At 32.6% G+C, this 25499-nt stretch overlaps 1 protein-coding gene across 4 annotated transcripts in view; it reads right to left on the reverse strand.

Annotated features, from left to right (window-relative positions):
- Nucleotides 1-25499, reverse strand: part of EXOC2 (exocyst complex component 2) — a 200436-nt gene that overhangs the window by 104505 nt on the left and 70432 nt on the right. For all 4 annotated transcript variants that reach the window (XM_012541697.3, XM_023496373.2, XM_031946943.1 and 1 more), the window contains one exon: nt 16287-16405. In XM_012541697.3, coding sequence (XP_012397151.1) covers nt 16287-16405 — 119 coding nt within the window. The remainder of the gene's footprint in view (nt 1-16286; nt 16406-25499) is intronic.

The raw sequence follows: 25499 nt of genomic DNA on the forward strand, positions 1-25499 counted from the left end.
TGTGCCAAGTGCTGGTGCAACCCAGGGACCATCTTTCTATTTAGATGTATCCTTTTGCTTTTTGGTTTCATATATAGTGAGATTGTCAAGAATGACATGATTCAGTTCATCCATTAGTATGCCCAGTCACTGGTCATCAAACAAAGATCCTGGACTCATTTACTTACTTTCCTATTTTTATCAGAATGGTCTACTTATGTATTAAGAATATCCTTGATGAAAATGTAAGAGAGGAGTAGTAACAGGAAAAGCCAGGATTTGCATAGAATTTTCTACTTTGGAGAAAGAGTACTTCTGTATCAGGTAGAGTAAAATTTGTTCCTGCAATAGATACATAATTAATGTTGAAATGTCAGTAAGAGAGTTGGGTAGAATGTGATGGCTTTGTGTTCTTCAACCCCTTCTTCATGATTTCATTTGCATGCCTCAATGAGATTTTCTTTTTGAAGAGTTCCAGAAATATATTTGGGAACCAGAGGCTAACAATCAGAGATGCAAAAGAAGTTAAAATGAATTTCCTAACATAAAACTGAAATAGTTGTCTGGGACCATAGATATGGAGTAAGTACCAAAAGGAATAATCTTTTGACTTTTGCTAGCTAGCTGGCTAAATGTGAAGACTCATAGCACTAGCTATGTATTTTTTTATTTTTATTTTTAGTTCCACTTCTCTACTGCCTTCTTGCCCCCTATTCACCAAATGAGAAGGAAAGCTTAGAAAACATAGTGCCACATTTGGCTATGTATTAAAAGATTAGTAGCTCTCCTTGTCAGGGAGACTTCTTATTGCAACTATACTATGTTATCAAATGAGATCATTGTAAAACACAACACAATGCTTGGCACATAATAAGCACAGATTAGCTGCTATAATGATGATGATAATAGTTATTATTTTAATTCCCAAGAATATTGTAGTTAGAAAAGCAGCTGGCCCTGAAAAAGCTAAGTAGTTGAAGTCCTATAGATGGCAGCAGAGATCAGCCTTGCAATGTTACAATCAGCAAAGAGATGACCCAGCAGAGACAGAGCAACCAAAGATAAATTGAGATTTAATGCCCAAAAGAAATCAGATGGTGGTAGAAGAAGTTACCAACTTCTAGCCAGCATCAAAAGTGTGAGTTACTATGGCTTTGCACGTAACCTACAAGCATCTTGTTGGATACATGTGTTTTCTCTCTGGGTATCTTCACCCAATAGTATGTACTGAGGGAAAGTGCTCCCTTTAAAGGCATGGAGGAGGAGAAGGGAATTTTCTTGTACTATGGTTTATTTGCTACACTGCTTGATCATTTATCTTTCATTTTGGATTAAGTGTCTTTTGGATAATAAAAGTAAATATATAGTTGTATTAAAATGAATATATAGCTTTTGTTTTGAATGGGTATGTTAATCTCAGTCTTAAAAGATGGAAGCTCCAGATCCTGCCCTAAAATAAACCACATCCTTACAATCACACGATTGAAAAAATAGAGATTATCTTTTCCTGTTTGTTGATTGTACCCTCCCCCCACATAAAAATGACTTCATCAAGAAAAAACTGTGAATTACTCCTCCAATTGGTATCTTTCATGCATATGTTATAATCAGTAAGATTGCTTGATACATACAAAGATATAACTTTCATTATCTAATTGCTGGCTTTGATGGAAACATAAAGCATAAGACTGTGCTCTCTAAAAGCATTTAGCAATGCCATGGAAAGTGTCCTGGGAAAAGTTTAAAGGAAGGACAGATTTACCCTAGGTGTGAATCTTTGTATCTCAAGAGCTCACAGTGTCATGGCATGTACAAAGTTATTGCATTGATTTCATGAAGGCCCAGATAAATCTCACCAATAAGATCTATGATTACTCTTTAAAAATATGAAATTAAAGGTTATTCAAAGAATTACATAAAAATGAGAGAGTTGAAATATCTTCTAAATGCCGAGGTGTGCCTAGATAATATCAAAGGCATGTAAAAGAAGGTGGGTCGGTCAAGTGGCAACAATAGCTAATGGATTTATATAGAACCTAGAGATTTGTATTGTGCTTTACACAAACTGAACCTACAACAATCCTATGAGATATTTTTACCCCCATTTCACAAATCAAAAACTGATACTAAGAGCAATAAAGTGACATTCTTAAGGTCAGTAAGCTATTAAATTTCAAGATGGATCTGCCATGTCTTTACTGAATCTAAATCGGATATTTTCTCCACTATACAATGCTATGGATAATAATATTCACATGGCCTAAGTATTAAATGATAATACAAGAAATATCTTAAAAGAAACAAAGAAAGGTCTTCAGTGAAAACCTAGGGAAGGATACAAGTAGTTATTAAGTCCTACTATGTGCCAGGTGATGAACTAATATGATTTCATTCAGTCCTCATAAGAATCCATGAGATAGGTGCTTTCTGGAATACATACATACATACATACATACATACATATATATATATTTATGGTGCATTAAAGGAAGGCGGTGGAAAAGAATCATAAAGGGATGAGTAGACAAGGTTCCAATGTGCTTTGATGGTACATTAGGGATAGCTCTTACCTCACAGGTTATGAAACAGGAATTGTAAAGCATTTTGAGACCTTAAAGTACTATATAAATGGCAGGTATCATTATTATTGCTGTTGCTTTAATAAAGAAACTCCAGATCCAGCAAAATATTAAAGTTTCTTCTGCACAGAATGCCCTTATTCCTCCTCTATGTCTAGTTGAATTCTAATCATACTTCAATGTTAGCCTTGGCTTAAGCTTGCTTAAAAAGTCTTTTTTTGCTAAAATATCTATCCTCTGCTCAGTCCCAAAATGATCAGTCTTTATAATCAATCCTATAATTGAGACCAAAACAAAAATGAACATTAAACAAACAAAAAACCAACCCCTCAAGTACAAAAAGGAAGAATTCTGACTAGAAACCAATTCATATTAAAAAAAATTGCAAAATAGGCATTTCAGTAGATTATAAACACAACAAAAATCAGCAATGGTACTGTTGACCTATCTCTTATCATCACCAGATTGGAGAAATCACTACTACAAAGAAACAAAGATTAAAAGTTATAATTAAATAACTTGAGGAATAAACTATAGAGGTTTTAGATAATTATCTAATAGGGCAGTAAGGGATGTTTTCCATATTATAGCACCCTGCAATTTATCAAGTTCATAAGGTATAATATTAGTTTTATAGATTTACATTCCACTAAGTGCTCACTTCACTTCTCCTTTTAGCTCCTGGAAATATGCCACTAATTCTTTTCAACTTCCCTGCAAAAAAAATGTTTTCTTTTTGTTTTTGCATCTCCAAATTTCAACAGTTTTATGTACATAGTAGATACTTAGAAAATTCTTGCAAAATTGAACACAAAATATTCCTTATACGCAAATTCCTCTATAAAGCTAAAATTAATGAAATAATACTGACATTTATGTTTGTTTTTAGAATCTTAACTAAAATGATCTGATATTAAGCCGAAATAATATTCTTAAAAATCTGATATTGTTAAAAGGACAACTTCCCCTCCTAATAACAAAGATTGTGTGAATACTTTCTTGTTCTATTAGAAAACACATCATCAATTATCTGATCAGGAAAAGAAAGTTTAACATTAACTAATTTCTTAATTGGTTGTCTAGCATTACAAACAAGTATAACACAGCAGCAGGGAACTAGAACAGCACATATACCCTCAGGACTAATAAACATCTGGAATACATTAGCAAGATATATTTTGTTCTGACCAGAAGATAGCGCTTCAACACTACACACAAATTTGTAAACTCTGAAAACTACAGTGAGAATCAACTTATAAACAGTTTTCCTCCATGACATCTTATTCTCTCTCACAGGACAAAGTCTAATGATGAATGATTTTTAAAGGAGAACAACAGGTTGAATTTTCCAACATTAAATGAATGAAATCATTCAAATACCAATTCATGTCATTAAGCACTGTTAAGCTCACAAAGTGTCCTTTTTTTAATTAAAAAAAAAAATCTAATGGTTCCAACATTGCTTTTATACTTGAAATTCTTGATGTAATAAAATTAAGATGTATAAATTTCATTCCAAATATAGTATGGTAGAAGGTATACCAAATATCAATTTGATATTTCATTGATAATAAAATGCAACTATTCTGACAGCAAAAATCTGAAAATATTAAAAACTTAATAATATTTGGATTTTTGCCCTTTGACTTCATTATTAAATAATTCAAGAAATATAATGACTTCATATTGTGGATGCTTCTATCATATAAAATCTAGTGTTTCGAATTTAATAATATGATTTTTAAAATCTTTGAAATAAAAAGGTTACATAGAAGTATGTAAACAGCATCTAATGTACTGTTATATACAATAAAGGTATCTTTCCTGGAGAAACCACATATTTTTATACTCTTACACTTTAACACAGCATTATAGCAACATTCAATTAGATTGGCAAAACCTAAATTTCTCATAGGAACATTAACTTAACCATGTGAGATACTATGCAGTAGGGCATTTTATGAGTAACATGAGTAATTTAAAATTGCTATGAGAAACTTATGTTTGGTCTTTAATGTTATCTTTGTATCAACACTGGCAGTATTTGAGGCATTTTGTAATCAAATTTACTGATAAATTTGTTGTTTTGGGAATTATTCTTAAAATGGATAAAGGAACCTATCTGAAAACAGAAAGTAGTTATGTATTACAACCTTAATAAAAAAAAAATCTCTAATTTTTCACTCTTGCCACTAAAAGTACCTGTGCAACTGCAGAGATTCCATGCTTGAAATCTATTCTTGGGGAAGGTAAGAAAGGAAAATTATTTAATATTATTGTTCAAAGTGATTTTCATGGAGAAAAAGTTTAAACTGTAAAACTTAAGCCTTAGAAGGTTAAATATGTTAAGAAACATTTAAGGATAAAAAGGAAAAACTGCTTATTTTGCCCCAATCCTTTAACTGAAAATGTTGTTAGTAGGTTTTACTTGAGAATATAAAAATTCTGCCTTAAAGCAAAAATGGAAGTGCAAAATATTTCAGAAGGACAAAATTATAAGAGAATGTGAAGATGCCATTAAGTAATAAATGTTAGATTGTAATTCTTTAATTTCATGATAAATTTTATAGCCTTACTACCACAAAAGATATTATGTATGATAAACTACTAAGTATGATTGATAGTAAGTGCAACTAGGATAAAATATGAAAACTTTATTATTGGACAAGATGCAGGATTATGATTGGAATGAATAAAAGATTCTAAAGTTAACTTTTGATAAAAAATCTAACTTTCTAAATTGGGAGGTTTGGACTAAAGATTTTCTAATTATTTGCAGCTTCTATTTCCTTGTAGAAAAGTAATACAAATTAAATTTTAAGAAATATTAATTTTACTTATTAAACATATTTGAAACCAACATTTATTACAATTTTATCAGTTTTAAACAAAATATAATCTTACTAACAAGTATATTCATTAAGAAAAAATAAAACTTTTAATAATGAAGTTTTCTTTGTGAACAAGGGTCAATATTGATTATTTTTTTTTACTTTGGCAAAATGTGGTTTTTGGTATTCTATACATAAGCACATGTCACTGTGTTTCTGTACACATTAATCCTTTAAAAAGATTTAAAAAGTCATATACACAGATGCAAAAAAAAAGCACACAAATATATAATAAAAATTGTGCTTTAGTAAAAAGAGATGTTTGTATTTTACTCAGAACATCAATGAAATTATCTTGAACAATTACTCTATTAAAGAGAAAAAGTAGGCAGATTCAAACAACCCATTTATTTAAGTTTCATGCTATTTCTTTTCAAAGAAAGTGAATTTCATTAGTAGTTAATATTGTAACCTGATCTCATTTGCATGCAAAATATATTTGTAATTCATTCTTACAACAATGAATTTTCTAATTAGAAACAGTATTGAATCTTTAACACTTAAAGATTAAATGTAAAGTGCCAAGTCCAACATTCCATGGAAATGACGGGGACTGTAGTGAGGTCTTATAAAAAATGACAATTGATCCTAGTGTTGCAATAAAATACATTTTTGACCAGTCAGGATTCAATTAAATGTGCAAGAGTTTTATCCATTCAAAAAATCAAATGTTAGCTAATATTTGCATAATAGTTTACATACAATGTGAAGGGTAAAATAGATATTTGTTAAGTCTGCAGATGTGAAACCAGGTGAGTAAGTTTACTGTATTTCCTCATCCTTCATGTCTCTTACATCAAGTTTTCTCACAGTCTACAATAGTGAGAGGGAACACTGATCCATAGCCTCCGGACTCTCTGAAGGGCAGCAGACTTCCTTACCACCCTTAAACACCTTTGAACATTTTTTCCTGTGCACAGCAGGCCCTTGTCCTGTGCTGGAGTCCGACCACCCACTGTTGCTTGTTGACCAAACACACAGTGCCTGGAGCCTGCATTGACATAGGCAGGATAAGATTCCTTTCAAGAGCACCACATATAAGAATCTGAATGCCAAAGAGGGAAAAAATCAAGACAGTATTACAAATTCCCCTCCAAATTAAACCTGTGTCAACAGATAAAAATGTTACTCTGTTTGATCTTATGCCTTTCTCTATATATTTAAAACTGTGACAGGGTGTAGCAGCTGGGACATTTCCTTAATTTAAAGGAAATCATTCTATTTAAATGAATGAAGAGTGACATATTTGATGTATTAGTGTTAATGAACCTTCACCTTTGATAGAACGAAAAGGGCCCTTCCTTATCAGGCATTCAGGCATATATATATAAAACAATATAATAAAAGATACCTTGAATTAATAATTTACAATTACAATTATAAAAATGCAACTGCGGTTTTCATATGAGGCAATATATCAAGCCCCTAAATCTGAAAACATTATCTATCACCCTAAACAATGTTATCAAAATAAATATTAGTTACGTCTTTTAACATTAACTCATTGCCTAACTACTTACAACTTTAAATTCAGAAAAATTTTATGAAAAGATCAATTTGAATGAGGGAAAATAACTACAGCAAAGAAATATGAAATTCAGAATTATGTGCTGTGGTTAATATTTTAAATTTACCAATTAATCACTACAATTAAGTATATGATTGACATTCACTGTCAAAAAGAATATTTCTCCTAAGGATAAGAGGGTGTGATTTAGACATGAAATAGCTCCCAGCTGCTAGAAGGCTTCTTCCAGACGTACAGTAAGCCAAAGCAATAGAAAAAAAATAGGTGTTAGCATAACAAATTGGAAAGGTCTTTTCTTTCGACACAAGTCCTGCTTACCTACCTGATCTAGCAGAAATAGATTTTTCATTTCAAGGTGAATAGAATCTGAATGTTATTTAAAAGAGAGTAAGTAAAGAGATCTCAATCCAATTCCCTAATACAAAACACAGCAGTTGTCAATGGAAAAAAAAAACAAAAAAACAAAAAACAAAAAAAACCACTAGCCCGGAGGTAGAAGCCTGGAGTTTTGATGATAGTGTTGCGGCTGACTGAGCTATGCAGGTTTGGGCAAGTCATTTAACTTCTGAGGTGCAGTTTGTTCATCTGTCAACACATTATTTGCACTAGTAGGGGTCAAATGAGAAAACAAGTAAAAAGGTTTTGTAACTTATTAACTGCTATATGAATAAGCCCTATATTATAGAGTATCTAAAACTGGATGCCATGGTCAAATTGGAAATATTTAGGTTTACAAATACAACTGAAAGAAGTATGCTAGTGGGGATACTGATTTTTTTGTTTGTTTGTTTTTACTATTTTCTCTAACAGAAAATTGTCAGTTTGTAACTGATAATTACAACTGCTAGAATTCACTTTAAACACTTGACCTAGATTAGTGACTAGTGATGCTGAGGTGGTTACAATTTTATTTCTCTATTAAAGCAAACATTTATTTTTATTGTACAGATTTAAAATCAAATTTTTTGTAACATGAATGTCACCTGTTGCTAATACCTTTTATGAAAAACGAAAGGCAAAAAATGAAAATCTGGACAATACTATCCTGGAAGGGAGATTTCTGTAAATTAGCAAAAATTTGGAACAAGGTACCTAATTTACTCAGTTAAAAAAAAAAAAAGAGAGAATTCATGTAGGATACATTGCAAGTAGATAGGAAACACTGTTCTAGAAAACCAAGTATCCGTATTGAAATAGGAATAGAGAGAAGCATCACCTTGGGAAATCCCTTCCTAAGGTCTAGTGGATCTGAAATTATTAGAAGAATACTCAAGCAAAATGATATGGAAGAAAGAGAGAAAGAAATCACTGGTAAAAACAAACAAAAAATCAAAACAAAACAAAAAAACTACAAGTGACCTTTATATAGCACTTTACAAATATTATTAAACTTGGCCTTCACTAGAGCATTATGAAGTAGGTATTATTATCCCCATTTTATATAAAAGAAAATTCAGATTCATACAGCTAGTGTCAGGGATGAAAAATGAATTGAGGCTTCTCAACAACTTTTTTCCACTATATCATGATGCTTCTGCTGCTTTCCATTTCATCTTTCAAAGGGGATAACTTACTATCAGTGACACCATTCCAACAGTGTCATTTATGATATAGCCAGTGTGTCACAATATATAAAAAACAAATAGAATATATAAAAACCCTCAAACTTTAGGAAATGCAATAGCATTAATAAACTACCAGAGTGGAAAGGTTTACTAAAATAAACCTGAGTATTGTAAACTGATAAGAATACTTATGGTAACTGGTAAATGAAGATTCTTAAATATAAAAGTCAATGGCACACTAAAATGGAAAAAGGAAGTATATATGAAAAAAATTTAAATTTCCTTTGTAACTATCATAGAAAACTCTATGTAACTATTTTACTCTCCCCTTAAAATTAAACAGAATTTTCTAAGTTTTTATACATTAGCACAAACAATTCTGAAGCATTAAGATCCCCCATCTTGCATGAAATTTTAATGTAGGCCAATAGAATCTTTTGAAAGATTCCCATTCTATTACAGAAAATTTAAAAATACTTTGTAATAACATAACACTATGTCACAAACCAAGAAAGGAAAAAGTACAAATATTACTTAAACAGGGCATGCATTTCTGCAATGTCTATTCTAACAGTTCGACTATTACCAAAGGAATCAGCCCCCTAGCAATAGCATTCTTCTGAAGCCCTGAATAATATTTTAAAAATTAAACAAACACTATTTGTATTTCTATATAGCCATGCCATTATTATTTAATCAATTCTTATACTGGATTATATATGGCAATGATAAAAATTCACTTGGGAATGCAGAAAAAAATTCAAGAAAAATCCTCAAAAAGTACTTCCTATAAGTACTTTTTTTGGTTTAGTCACATTTTGTAACAAATTATTAGAAAATTACATATATATATATACTAGTATGTGTACATATAGTGCGTATATGTGTATGTCTATTTATATACAATACACACACACACATACTGTCAATACGGAAGTAATTTTTAAAATGTGGATATTTCTTCAATGCCTTCTAATTGTAGCAATATTTTCCAAGCTGTATCGAAAACTGCATGAATTAACGAGTACTTAACCTATGAAAGCAGTCAAATATACATTTCTCTAGCATTCTTCTATATATCAGAATTCTAAAGCATTTTCTCTATTGTCCCCAACTATTAAAAAGGGGAATCCCAAAGGAAAAATATAATTCATGCACATGAAAACCTGTAACAGCTTCTCTAAATAGTAAGAAGCATATGAGGTTAAATGAATTACATAATGAGGAATTAACATTACCTTAAGATGTTGATATAAAAGAAATCTATTTTTATTCTCATTTTAAAATATAAATTATTTCTATTTTGAGGCATTTTTCACAGCAGTCAGAAGTATTTGCTTTTTAGTAATAAATTATCTTTTATGCTGTATGATTTTAAATAGAATTATGTCACAAAGACTTTACTGTCAATGTACTTGTTTCTTTAAAATTTATTCTTGTCTCTTCTCCACTGCAATGCTCAAAACTCAGGTGTGACATAGCAACAAATAATTTTTTCTATAAATGTGAATTTTTTTTTTTTTTGCTTAACTTTGAAAAAAATCTGCCTAACAATTTCAAAGAACTAATTACTTTTATAAAAGATGCTATTTCTAGCTTAAAAATAATTTGTTTTTCTGGATGAAAATCATTTTTAAATACATAATTATAAGTAGACTAGAGAGATTAAGAGAAAAAATATTATGCAATTACTTCATAATACTCATATCCTTTCCTTTAGTTTATTACATATATCCAACATACACTCTAAGTGTTAAACTCATTTTCAGAACAAAGTAAAAAACACCTTTAAAGGTCACCCTTAAAAGTCCTGTTTGGGAATGTCAGTAGGGGGTTAACTAAAGGCTTTTCCTGGCAGGAAAAGCTGAGGCCTTAGTCTAATTTTGGACTTGTTCCACAGGAATTTTAAGAGACAAATCACTTCTTATAAGGTGGTAAAACTTTTCTGCAAGCAACAGTATGGAGACAGGTCTGCTCTGAAAGTAGAATAACCTGACAGAAAAATAGTTAAGAGTTCAAGAGAGATAAAAAATAAAAATTAAAAACTTCCTTCTCTTTATATTCAGTAATTTTTAAAAAAGCTATTCTCTAAGTAATGTTGCCTCTTCTCAAAATTAGAGTATCAAATTTGGGCTACATACAATGATCCATTTGAAGAATGGTAAGGAATATGCAGTGATTAATGTCAATGTGTGCTTAAGGTGCAATTTTAATCTTTAGTGCTTTGCCTCACTGTTTACAATATGAAGAGCACCATCTGCTAGGATCAGTGTATATTATTACTGTAAAAATTGAAACTTAGGGAAAGATCTAATGCAGTGTTCATGAGAATATCAACCTTATGACCCAACCCTCCACTGCCAGAGCTTCATACACAAAAGAATCTTTCTTGGAGAAAGGCAGTTTTTAATGGAGTACTGCTGTCTGTGAAAATCTATCACTTTTTTTGCTTAAGAAATTCTGTCTGAAGACCAGAAAAGTAAATAAAATTAACATTTCCCTCTTTAAAAAAAAGACTACCTTACTACATAAAGATATCTTTGGTTTCTATACGTTAATTAGATTTCATAATGACCAACATACTTAAACAGCAAAAAAATTATTTCATGCTTCCTGCACTTTATTCATTTAAATATTTTAATCCATGAGGATATCTTATTTTTTAACCATTGCTCTGTCTGGAAGTTTACTTCAAAAAATTTTGTCTGTTTCTTCTTTGGATTACAATACTTACAACTCAACTTCTCATTTCTAGAATTTGACCATCATTAAATTTAAAAAACAGGTTTTTGGAAGTCCTGAGTTAAAACCAATGGAGCCCACTATCTAATCGAGTGCTATATGGTAAAATGTTAGCTATTACCATTATGGGGAAGTTTATGTGTAAGTAGAGTGAATAAGTAGTTGCCTTTTTACATATTCATTATCACTCTTAACCACTTGTGGGTAGAATGTAATAGAAAAGAAATTCCAAAATTAATTTAAAGAAATATAGCAAGTATACATCAAATTGTATCAAGTCATCCCTAAACATGGAACAGGACTGATTAAAAACTAGATAGCATATCTGCATTATATAAAACAATAATCAAGCCTTTTAGAGAATTGCTTGGTTTTCTTCCCCAAACATTTCATTGCTAGTGAGTAGAGGATAAAACCTCCCACAGTATGTCCTTTAATATCCTGGATGCCTTTCAATTTTCTCTAACTTGATAAGTAAAATACTTTCATTTTACTCTTCCAAAATTGTCAGGAAATTACTTTCAATCCATCTTTCTAGGTGAATGTAAAGTGCCTTATCTTTCAAACCTTAACATATTCACTTTTATATTTTAAAAAACAATGATGTAATATAGTGGGAAGAGCATTACATCTGGAATCAAGGGACCAGAATTTGAGTTTGCTATGTGGATATAGCCTTAGCCATGTAAAATGAGGATAAGGTTTTATGTCTGACCTCAGACATTGTAAATTGAGGCACTTTTATGACTTTGAAAAAAGCACTTTATAAAATCCCTAATGCCTATATAAAATGTAAGCTGTTACTATCATCTACAGAAATTAGACCTATAGGGAATTTATCCAATATCATTCACTTCACTGTACTAAAGTATCTAGTTTTTATGTGTGAAAATAGAGCAGATATTTGGATCTAGTTTGGATAATTTCAGTTACTTTCATTTAGGAAATCATTAGCTCCTGTGTTTGTATATATCTGCTTTATTAATTTAATTAAATGTTATTTTGCATGGATTTTATATGCAAAAGTTCTAATTATTATTTTTTTCCATGAATGATTCTCCTGCCATGTATCACGGGATTGAAGTAATAAAATGTCCTGAAGGACTAAAAGAAAGTCTCAGTTCTGAATTTATACAACCACTAAAAGAGGGTGCATTGTGAAGAAGAGGCAGTATACTGTGATAGAAGATAATCAGATTGGGTTCAAGCCCTAACTAGATAACTATTTGGTATTAGGCACATCACCTAATGACTAGATATTCTTACATGAAAAATTAAGGGGTTGGTACTTTATGAGGCGTTAGGCAAATTCTTACATTCTACTATTATCAGTGCTCAAAAATTCTATTCTTTAAATTATCTCAAATGCAACCTCCTGCATAAAGCCTTCTCTATTACTGTCTTTCCTTCCTTTCCTAATCAATGCAGAAGTGATTCCTACCTTCTTGAAACTCTCATGGCATTCTTTTTAAAAAGTTTCTTTTATGTACATAGTATAATAATTATTTGTGTGCATATCTTCTGGGTCCAGATCCCTTACTGATTACATAACATTTTGTTTTATATAGTTATTGATTATATTTTGTATTATATTTATCTACACATAGATGAATACAGAGAGGATTGGCGAGACTTACATGAACTGATGCTGAGTAAAATAAGCAGAACCAGGAGATCATTATATACCTCAACAACGACACTGTATGAGGATGTATTCTGATGGAAGTGGATTTCTTTGACAGAGAAGATCTAACTCAGTTTCAATTGATCAAGGATGGACAGAAGCAGCTACACCCAAAGAAAGAACACTAGGAAATGAATGTAAACTGCTTGCATTTTTGTTTTTCCTCCCGGGTTATTTATACCTTCTGAATCCAATTCTCCCTGAGCAACAAGAGAACTGTTCGGTTCTGCACACATATATTGTATCTAAGATATAATGTAACCTCTTTAACATGTATAGGACTGCTTGCCATCTGGGGGAGGGGATGGAGGGATGGAGGGGAAAAATCAGAACAGAAGTAAGTGCAAGAGATAATGTTGTAAAAAATTACCCTGGCATGGGTTCTGGCAATAAAAAGTTATTTAAAAAAAAATAAATAAAGGACATAAATAAAGAAAAAAAATTATCTATGCATATAGTATGTTTCTTTTGACTAAATTATAAGATCCTTGTGGGAAAGGATCATGTCTTATTTATCTCTGCATCTTCACTAGAGCCTAGCACAATTACTTCTGTATATTAGGCATTTAACACTTTGTTGAATAAAGGAATAATTAAATATATGAACAAATAGCTTACCATGCCAATTACTCTTTTAGCTGTTTGAAGGCAGAGACCATATTTATTTATTTTGCTTTCATTTTAAATCTTTTCCTTTCCTATTCCTTCCTCCTTCTGGCTATTGCTGAGACCTGGCTCCCTTCTGATTGATATAGCCTTCCTGTTCATCCTTTCCAACAAAGGCTACACTTTCATTTTCCTCCACAGCACTGGTAGAGACCCCTGAAGTTGGAATATTCTTTGCTTCTCATTACCATGGTCCCATATACCTCATTTAGTAACTTTTACTCCTTTAAAGTCTACACAATTCAGATCTATCACCCAATCAAAATCCAGATAGCTATTATCTATAGACGTTCAGGACATTCCCCTTCCTTCCTCAAATTAATTCAATACCTGGCTCACAATTTATAAATAGTAATACAAAATACAATTTATAAATTCTCCTCTCCAATTTCTGCTCTCATATGATACTACCTCAAATACCCTTATCTTTAACTGCTATCTACTCATTTCTTGCGACATACTCCTCCATTTCATCTTAGTCACACACAAAGATGATCATATCCTCAATTCTGCCATCATCCAAAAATTCACCACCTCCATGTTCATGAACTCTGAAATTCCTTTATCTGATCATAATTTATTAGATTTCTTTCTCTATCTCCTGACTTCTAATACCAAACTTCACTCTTCATCTATATCATAATGTCAAATCCTTCAACCTCCCAAGTCATCAATCACCTTTACACTAGCCATATTCTCCTCCTTTCCCCATCCTAAATCCTTAGTGAACCAGTTCAATTATATACTGTCTTCTTCTCTTCCTTCATTCCAATCCATCCTCCATTCAGCCTCCAAAGTGACTTTTATAAAGCACAGTTCCAAATATGTCATCTGCCCTACTCAATAAATTCCAGTGGATCACTATCACCTTCAGAATCAAAAACAAATCCCTTTATTTGTTGTTCAGAGCCTTTCATAACCAGACTCCCTTTCTAGTCGTCTTATACTTTACATCCCAACAAGTACTCCCCAATTCAATGATACTGATCTTCTTTCTGTTCCTGAAACAAACAGTCCATCTCCTGCTACAGGCATTTTCACTAGCTTTCCCTGATGCCAGGAATGCTCTCCCTCCTCCTCCTTTCTGTTTCCTGTATAGCTTGGCTTTCTTCAAATACAACTTCAAATCTCACCTTCTATAAGAACTCTTTCCCCATCCCTCTTGGGGAATATTATTCTTTCTCTTCTCTCTGAATATTGTTTCCTAGTTACCCTGTATAGAACTTGTTTTTATGAAGTTGCTTGAACGTTGTCTCCTGTTAGATTTTGAGTTCTTTGAGGGCAAGGACTATCTTTTCCCTCTCTCATTTCTATACTAGTGAATAGAACAAAGTAGGCACTTAATAAATGATGAATAACTGGCTTAGCTTTGCAACTCCCTATACAATGAGCACAATGCCTATCCCATATTTGAAAACTTCAAGGATATATGATTTCATTAGTGTATGTTCTCCTTTCCACCAGTATAGACCACAAACTTAGAATTAGCAGATAATTTCCCGTGACATGTAGGCAATATAATTTGTTCCCTGGATGGCCACCATTTATATAATAACATGGAACATAGCCAAGCTGATCTCTGAATATCAGTTATTTGGGCTGTCTTAAAGCTTGTCCTTAAAGTCCTTCCAGTTTGGTAAGGCATAGCTGCTATAACCTGTACTCTGTTAGAAGACCCTTCAAGAACCAGAGGGTTCCATGCTATCATGAGGCACAGGATTTTGGTGAGGAGCATTGACCACTGGCATTTTCCTTTTTTTCTTATTACAAAATACAATTTATAAATATGTAAAATTTATAAACCAATTTCTAAGGAAATAAAAATTAACAAAGCTATTTGTAGTCCCCCTAAAAACAGAAGGTTCTTTCTGTTGGCATCAAAAGTACTGATGTTGAAGGGATAATAAAAGAATGTAAATAAAAATCAAGCATCCATATTAACTAATCTAATTTTGGGGGATAAATATATGAGATGAGTATTAAAGCTGAAGGATAGAATTTGTCTTATAAAGAATGTATGTTTCCACTAAATGGCATGAAGGTTTTATCCTGTAAACTTTAACTGTTCCCTAAAAATAATTAGAATAGAATAATTTTCAATTAATTGTGGTTTGTGGATCATTTTGACTAAGTCAAATATTTTATGGCAAACTCTTTGAAAAAAGATGCCATATATCATATTTATTTACATTACTAACAATAATGAGCATGGCACTAAGCTCCATAATAAAGTTAAAGACTTTTCCATGTTCTTATAACTAGTAGGTGTGTTGGAGGATTCAATCCCATCACTCTATTCTGCCAAAAAACCCAGTCTATCTCTAATTTTTCATTATCTATAATAAAAAAGGGTAATGATATAGGCTTCATGAACTTACTTAAAATCTAATTTTGAACTTAAGTCTCAGTTTTTTAATATACCTTTATCAGAGTTAAGTCACAATATTTAACAGATTTAGGTTTCACTTTTTTATCTTCCATTTTCTTATGTATCCTTTAGTACAAGAGCTAAGCAGAAAAAATTAGCTTGGGCAGAAGAAAATTTGATGATGCTAAAACTGGAAAATTATCTCCTCAATATTTAAGCATTCTGAATACCACTCAATGGATACCACTGAATTAACTTACTAACTGGAGAAGAAATATACTTGCTTTTTAAGTCTTTTACATAACTCTCTTTGCAACTGTGCATGAGTTGAAGGATCCATTTATGCTGTGCTCCAATACACTGCCAAGAAGGATCTCCATCAGCATGGAGGTCAGAAAGATATCTGAAAAAGAAAAGAACAAGATATACATAGGTTAGAATTCTGATATCAAGAAAAATCAGGATAGATGGGATAACAAACACTTTTTATAAAGGAAAACAAAGTCTGGAACAAATAATAAATCACTGATATAATATTTCATAATTTTAATAATTTCAATTTAATGCAATAAATTAAAGATTTTTAAATTTCTCTCATATAATTATGGAGAAGAAATCTAGCCAAAAAGGGCCAAAATTTTAGAAAGGAGACTAACAGGAGAACCTAATTCAGTTTTCTATAATAGAGGTGAAAATATCTTTATAATTAATTTCAGATAAAAGAGTATTTGTTCTTTAGTAACAGTCAGTAAACTTTAAGCTGTCTTACACAAAACTGGAAATCACTGGAGAAGATAGGGGGAAATCTTTTGTTTCTCCTATCGTGTAAAACTATAAATATAGCTGCCAGTAGATGGCACTGTCTTACTGGATTTTTTTTTTTTTTTAAATCACTACTCTCAATACCTATAGTCAACTCAATTTATAAGTATCCTTTGAAAAAATGGAGTGATTCTGTGGCCACAATTCTGTATCTTTAAAGTTCTGAGTAAGTGTCAAGAAACAGCCTAAGTTATGGCTAGAAAAATCTTAAGTTACAGTGGATAATACATCTAGATTAGAACTGGAAGGAACCTTCCAGGACCTTTGAGAACAACCTCCTAAGATTACAAGCCAGAAAACAGATTACTTTACCATCTTAATACTTTAGATGGGGTTTGTATTGCTGGCAAGAAGAGACAGCTAGGTGATAGACTGGAAAGCACTAAACTTAGAAATCTAGAAGACCTGAGTTTAAATCCAGCTTCAGACATTCCTTGTAACTCAGGTTATATTAAAGAATGTGTCTGGAGATTTTTAAAAACTAAACTGTTAACTTCATTAAGAAAATAACAAAATATTAAGAATCCTCTTTGAAGTGAAAAAATCAAGTAATACAATAAAATTATATTAAGACTCATCTGAAAGTTTTTATATACATGAAAAAAATCAGTCTGTGACCCATCCAAAAACAAAAGAAAAAAAAATCAAGTTTAAAGAATGCACATTATAAATAACCCCTAACTTTCAAAATCTACTTTGATCTTTTTCTCTTAGCCAGGTTTTGCCATGTTCCCTTTCTTGACCATCTACCCCCAATATTAAAAGAGTAATACATTGATTTTTGGGTTTCCCGTCTTTCCTCAAAGTGGTTTTATTTCCCCATTTGAAAATGATACAGTTTTCCTCATGGATGTTGTATTTTGCCCCACTGGCATTTTGCTCAATCTAGACTAGAAAAGGGCAACTAGGTACTGTAGTGTAGGAAGACATCTTCTTCATTGGTCTCAGATACTTACTAATTTTGTGACGATGGACAAATCACTTAATCCTATTTGCCTCATTTTCCTCATCTATAAAAGGAGCTAGATAAGGAAATGGCAAACCATTCCAGTATCTTTGCCAAGAAAACCCCAAATGGGGTCATGAAGATTTGGACAGGACTAAAATTACTAAATAACAACAGATTAGGAAAACATAGCAACAGTCTTCTAGTTGTCTATGAATTGGTTGTAACAGCTCCATTCCTTAATTGTTTTCTTTGTAGTTAAACAATTTACTTTTATTTTTAAAACTTAAAAAAAAAAAGAAAAGAAAAAGCAAAGAACTACCACAGAAATTTAAGTGATTTCTTTTCTCTAGTAGTTGACCAATACAATATAATGTTGTTTAATACTGATTACCTTTATTTTTCATTCTAAAAATAACAATAACATATTAGTATTAATGATAATAATATTCAACTGAAAAGCAGCTATTTTACAATCCTGTGAAATACAACTTATAGAACATTCAATATACATAATAGCAAGATATTGATTTGTGCCCGCTATATTATCCATGTCCCCACTGAAAAAAAAATTAGAAGAGTAAGATTAATAATAATGACAGTTGAGGTTTATAAAGCCCACTAAGGTTTAAAATGTGTTTTCTATTCATTATATCTTTGGATTCTTACCACCACTCAGTGATTGCCATTTAACAAATGAAGACATTAAGGTTTACAGAAGTTAGGTGACTGACTTGTCAGAGTTGAGACCACTAAGAAGTGTCAGAAATATGATTTGAATAAAAGTTTCTTTTGATAATAAAGCTAAAACTCTTTCCATTATACCAAAATGCTGCTTCACTTTTGGCATAATCTACATGCTCCTCTCAGCAAATATTCATCAACATGCTCAAAATTCAGAAAACAAGACTTTTTATAGCAGAAACCATAAAATAGCCTTAAAAATTTTTTAAATAAATTTGTTCTTTAAGAGAATTTAGTTTTAATGTTTTGGAACTCATCTATTTTGGGGGGAATGGAAGGTTGGCTATCTTTGATACAATCTTGACAATAAATTTTTCTTTTACTATGTTTTTCAATAAGTTTGATTTCGAAGATATTTGTATGTATATGTCTGGGTACATACAGGATTTATTTAAAAATTATAAATACAAATCAAATATTGCTTTAAAAAGACAGTTTTAAAGAATAAATGGGAGGAAAAAAATTGGTTAGTTGTTCCAATTCTCTTTTCTTCACCTGCTTTTCAGATTTAATTTTATTTCCAGACACAATTTTTAATAACTGCTCTGGGGTAGGTCTGTATTGGCATGAAAAACACAGGAAAATTTGCTCGTTGCCCAAAATTTTCTAGTAAGCTAATTACTAGCATACACTTACTTATGTACAGTGAGGGTAATTTAAATAAGCAGTTAAGTTTATTATTAGATACTCTGGTGAACAAGTTTAAGAGAATACTAGCTATTTAAGTATGAATTGTATCAAACATTGCTCAGTTGTGTAAAGAAAAAGAAAACAAAGATATTTTAAACCTTAATCCCATGAATCACTCTTAATGCTATGACTACTAGTAAAACCACCTGGTACTAATTCAAAAATTATTCTGAAGAATTTCAAGGTTCAACATATAACAATAACTGATGTTTAAACAATGTTTTAAGTTTTATAAAGCAGTTCGTATCCATTATTTCATTTGATCTTCATAACAATTGTATGAGATAGATACCACATCCATTTATAGGGGAGGAAACTAAAATTCAGATGTGGAGAAATTTGCCGCTGGTTCCTCAGCTAAATAAGTGTTGGAAGCAGGGTTTGAACCTAGGTCTTCTGGACTCAAGTTGATCATTTTTTCCATTATATCTTCCCAAGTATAAAATCTTTCACTTTTTCCTCTCTCATATCACCTACATGCTATGAGAATTCTACCTCTACAACTTCACTCACATCCAACCATATACCTCTACTTACTTGCTATCAGACTAATTTGTTCCCTCTTTATCTCTTGCTTTGAATATTTTAACAGCCTCCTACTCTGTTTTCTGGCCTCAGGTCTTGTCTACAAACTATCCTTGACACAACAGCCAAAATATACTTTCTAATACATAGATACCTAGACAAAGTAGACTCTTTTTGACTATTATGACCATGCCATTTCCTTACTGAAAAACTTGTGATACCTCTGTATTGCTCAAAGGAGAAAATATAAATTTCTTAGTCTTCGATAAGCTGGTTTACTTTAGTAGCATAATTACATAATTCCCCTTAACATATTCTTTGTTGTTATTTAGGCATTTCAGTTGTGCCTGACTTGGTGACTGAAAATATTTTCATCATTATAAGTAAGATCTTATTAGATCTTACAGGTGACTCCATTTGGAATTTTCTTGGCAGAGATCCTGGAGCAGTTTCCCATTCCCTTCTCCAGCTCATTTTAGAGATGAGGAAACTGAGGCAAACAGGGTAAAGTGACTGACACAGCTAGTAAATGTCTGAGGCCACTTCTGAACTCAGAAAATGAGTCTGCCCCACTTGGATGCTCCATCCACTGCATCACCTCACTACTCTATGTTTCAACTAAGTGGAAATCTTAGGTATTCCCTGAAATGATGTTGTCTGATCTGGTCAGAACATTCTTTTTTTTTTTTTTTTTAATTTAATAGCCTTTTATTTACAGGATATATGCATGGGTAACTTTACAGCATTAACAATTGCCAAACCTCTTGTTCCAATTTTTCACCTCTTCCCCCCCCCCCCCCCCCCCCCTCCCCTAGATGGCAGGATTGGTCAGAACATTCTTTAGGATTTCATTCTTATAAGAAATTCTTGCTGTGGAAGATTCTTCTGTTCCACAGACTATATGGAACCACCAAATTGGCTTTCTTGCTACTCCTGACAAGTAACTCTCTAATGGAAATCTCTGTTCCTTCAGAGCATCCCACTTTTCTGAAAGTTTTCCCTCTTCAATTCTGCTTAGAATTCCTAGGGTTTTCTTTGTTTGCTTTTTAAAGATTAACTCAGATGGCATCTACTATAGGAGCCCAAGTGTCTTCAAGCTTTTGCACCTGGATATGACCTTAGATTCATTTGGAATAGATTTTGGACAGATATGTGTGTATACAAGTTGGTGACAATTTCCTGTCCAGTCATAGAACATATATGTGAAGATCGTGTATTTTAAGATCAGCATGAGACAGGAATTCAGGTTAGGGGAAAATCGTCAGTCTTTATTCTCAGTGAAGAAGGATCGGAGGTGGAAGAGAATCGGCGATAGCAATGTGTGCAGCTGAGTCAAGAAGCCAGCTCGACCAGCAGCCACACAACCAGCAGCTCGGAGTCTCGAACCCAGCCCAATCTCCCCCAGCTTCTCTTCCTGTCTCTCTCTCTGCCTCCACCCACCAAAATCGTCATTTCCTATACAACACATCAGGACTTGCACTGAGAGTGGGCAGGGACCATTCTTTATCCAATCATGTATATTAATAGAGTATAGCCCAATTACTATCTAGCCTCATGTACTTGGGACCTCAGTGCATCAGCTCAAACCTCAGCCCATTACACATATACCTTCTGCCACTTGAGGAAATCAAAAACTGCTTCAACCCAAGTTTCACTGCCTCACTGCTCAGTTCCCCTCAAACACAGGTCTCTCACCATAGCCTTCCCTCACCCCATACTACTTAAACTCTATTCTCCTTTGAGTAGGGACCATCTGCTCCTAAGATCCTTGAGGTGCTCAGGGCCCTGTCTCTTTCCTTTAAGAACCTATTACCTGGCCTTTCTATCCAACATGAAAAGTAATATAAGTTCTCCTTTATGTGTTGTCTCCTTCAATAAGAATATGAGCTACTTGAGAGAAGGAACTATCTTGATAGTATTTGCAAAACACTTAGCACATATCAAGTACTTGATAAATGCTTTCCATCAAGTTGTGTCGCTTGAACAACTAACAATTATATAGTACTTAATATATGCCAGGCTCTGTGCTAAACACATTACCATTGTAATAATTATCATATCTGATTCTCACAACAACTCTAAGAGGTTGATGCTGTTATTATTTTCTCCATTTTACAGTTAAGGAAACTGAGACAAACTCAGTGACTTGCCCAAGGCCATACAGGTATTAAATATCTAGGGCTGGATTTGATCTTAGGTCTTCAGGCCTAATTGTCTATCCAGTGTGGCATCTAGCTGCCTTAACTTCTTAACCTCTCTGAGCTTCAGTCCCCTCACCCATAAATTGAGGAAAACAGTTTAGGTGATCTTTTTCTCATGGTCTCTTCGAGTCCTAAATCTAGGATTCTATGATTAATCATATTTTTGTTAAAATTACTTCAATAACTGAAAAGAATGGAAAAGAAACTATACAAGTCAAACATGCTATAATCTAAGAGTTGGCATTGGTACCTATATTTTTATATATAATTCATGTGTACTTTGTAGTCAATGTAAATTGACTATTATTATGTCATTCTAAGTAGGAAGGTGTTTTCACTGCAAAAGTCATTAGAAAAGATACATATATTGATAAAATGTTTCTAGCATCTCTACTATTTAGAGATGCTAGAAAGAAATGTAGCTGTACCTGACAGATATGTGATGAGCTTTTCAAAGGATAATCAAATTGGAAAGCAGAGAATAATATATTAGAGTTGTAAGACACCTTTAAAAATCATCTAATCCTGACAGGAAAAGATAATGATGAATGTTGGAGGGTATGTGGGAAAACTGGGATACTAATCCATTATTGGTGGAGTTGTGAACTGATCCAACCATTCTGGAGAGTAACTTGGGCTATCAAATTGTACCTGCCCTTTGATCCAGCAGTGTTTCTACTGGGCTTATATCCCAAAGAGATCTTAAAGGAGAAAAAGGGTCCCAGATGTGCAAAAATGTGCACCCCTTTTTGTGGTGGCAAGGAACTGGAAACTGAATGGATGCCCATCAATTGGAGAATGGCTGAATAAATTGTGGTATATGAATGTTATGGATTATTATTGTTATGTAAGAAAAGACCAGCAGGATGATTTTAAGGAGGTCTGGAGAGATTTACATAAACTGATGCTGAGTCAAATAAGCAGAACCAGGAATACACTGTACATAATAATAGCAAGATTGTGCAATGATCAACTATGACAGACTTGGTTCTTGTCAGCATTCATTGATACAAGGCAATCATAATGAACTTTGGATGGAAAACTGCATCCACATTCAGAGAGAGAACCATGGAGAATGAATGTAAATCAATACATGCTATGCTCTCTTTTTTTTTTTCCTCTTTTGTGGTATTTCCCTTTTTTTCTGATTTTTCTCTCCCAACATGATTAGTAAGGAAATATGTCTAAAAAAAAAAAAAAAATGCATGTGTATAACCAAAAAAGAAAATGTTTTTTATATTAACTAGAGAAAATTAAAATTCAAATAAAAATAAATACATTAAAAGAAAAACTAACTACTGCAGTGTCTCTGTTTAAAAAATGAAGCCCAGAAAGGGAAAACAACTCATGCAAATCAGAGGACTAATAAATGTCACAACTAAAGAATCTATCAGATGCATTTATTAAATGTCTGCTGGATGCCAGGTCCTGCACTTAGCATTGGGAACAAGAAAGGAAAAAGATACTCCTTGATCACAAACAGCTCCAGGTCTAATAAGTAGGTTGTGAACAACATGTATCATGAAATTAGGCAAGGGAGAGGTCATAACAAAGGAAGAGTACTAAGACCCAAGAAAACTGAAACCTAAAACCAAAGGAAGGCAGGGAAATTATGGGGTGACATAACAGGCAGAGAATCCCAGGTCTGAGGGATAATCAGCACCTAACAAGAAGTGGGAGTACTTAAATCTGGGTCTTCTGAAGACAAGGCCAGTATTCCTTCACTTCTTTATTTCAGCAGATCTATGACCTCTCCAAGATGGGAACTCCTTTCATCCAAACAGACCATAGCCCAGTCACAGAAGAGAAGAAACAAATGAGCTATGATCTTTGTACTTTGTACATCTTTGTATGATCTTTGAATACTAAAATGTATACTGTTCAAGTTTACCTTTGGATAAAACTGTATCTGAAAAGTCAAAGTAAGGTAAGCATCTCTCTCACTTATCAAGACTTCTAGACAAAAACAAAACTACAACCTTGTTCAGTAAATTTTTCCTATTTTATGATAATATAAAAAAAATTTTCCCCATATCCTTTATTCTTTTGCTAAAGCAAAGCAGTTCATTAGATTATTCATCTAGTTTATATTTTATTTGTTTTACAGAAACACAAAATTTGTTTTTCCAACTTTTTGTTAAGTGTGTAGGATGTGAAGTTATATCCTTCTGACTATGAATTGTTGCCACCGGGATCAGCCTAAAGGAGTAGATAGAGAAAAATCTAAGTAATGATATGAGAGGCTTTAGCTTCCAGAACAATATTTATTACTCACCCAGAATCCACAGTGTTCAGAATTCTATCATGAGAGGTATTCCCATGACAGTTTTTGCTTTATAACTTTAAAATAACTTTGATAAAGGTAACGAAAGTATTATTAGTGAAGAGCACAACAAGAGGAATAAAGGCATATTTCACCAACTTCCCAATTTGGTCTAAGGCTGATCTACTTTAACTATACATTCTCAACTAAAATAATGATATACCTTAGACCTTTTGTTTTATGATATATGAAAATTAAAACAGTCCTCATATTTGTATATGTTAGAGCAAATATCCCCAAACTATAGACATAACTACATATCTATATGAAAAGTGAAGAAGCTATGATATTTAGGGGCTTTTTCTAGATCTAAAATTTTATGAATTTAAATTGAACAATTTCCATAAGAAAGTCACAGTTCTAAGTAACATTAATTTTGAAAGTTGGAGGAAGGATAGGGAAAGAAGGATGAGATTTTCCATTTTTATTGTTTCATTAAATGTTAAATACAGGGTGACAACTCTTAAACAGAAGGAGATAATGATATAAGTTTATACACATAACATTAATGTCACACAAGAAAAAATGCACAAAAATGATTACTGACAAATAAACATATTTTATACCTTTTTAATAGTCTTTATATTTACATTTACAAGTGTTTGCCTTTGAAGTCCTTTATTTACTCCTCTTAATCTTCTTAATTATGTTAGAGATCCTCCCCAAGTAGAAGCCTTATTTCCCTTTGGGTTACGTTCTTTTTTTCTGAGTTGACTACCCACATGGAAGGCTCCAGAAGAGAGAGTGAGGCTGGTATACAGCCCTCCCTCACTTAAAATTATGGCATCACCTCTCTGATGTCACGGTTCTTTTTGAAAACAAAGGACAAAAAAAAAAAAAAAAAAAAAAAACGAAGGACAAACAACTACCTGTGAGTAGTAGGAGCTGCCCCATTAGAGATCCCACTGGCCAGGTTCAGTTGGGCAATGTAGCCTGTTCCTTCCTTCTCTCTCCTGTTCTTTCCTTCCTTCCCTCTCTCCCTTCCTCCTCTTGCTCTGTCCTTACCTGGGAATGCTCTGCCCAAAGGAATGTCAAGTTTTGATCACTGAAATCTGGCAAAATATCTTGGAGTTTATGAGATTTCTTTTTGAAAGACCATGTCTTAAACCCAAATCATTCTGGTTTTCATCAATTAGCCAACAATAGCTCCTACGCCAAGCCCCTTGATGGCTCAGAGTGGGTATAAATAACAATATAAATAAACAGCAAAAAATTCTGTTTTGTTCAGAAACCCTGAGGGCGTTCC

Source organism: Sarcophilus harrisii, chromosome 1 (assembly GCF_902635505.1).
Source record: "Sarcophilus harrisii chromosome 1, mSarHar1.11, whole genome shotgun sequence".
In the NCBI taxonomy this organism is placed as follows: domain Eukaryota; kingdom Metazoa; phylum Chordata; class Mammalia; order Dasyuromorphia; family Dasyuridae; genus Sarcophilus; species Sarcophilus harrisii.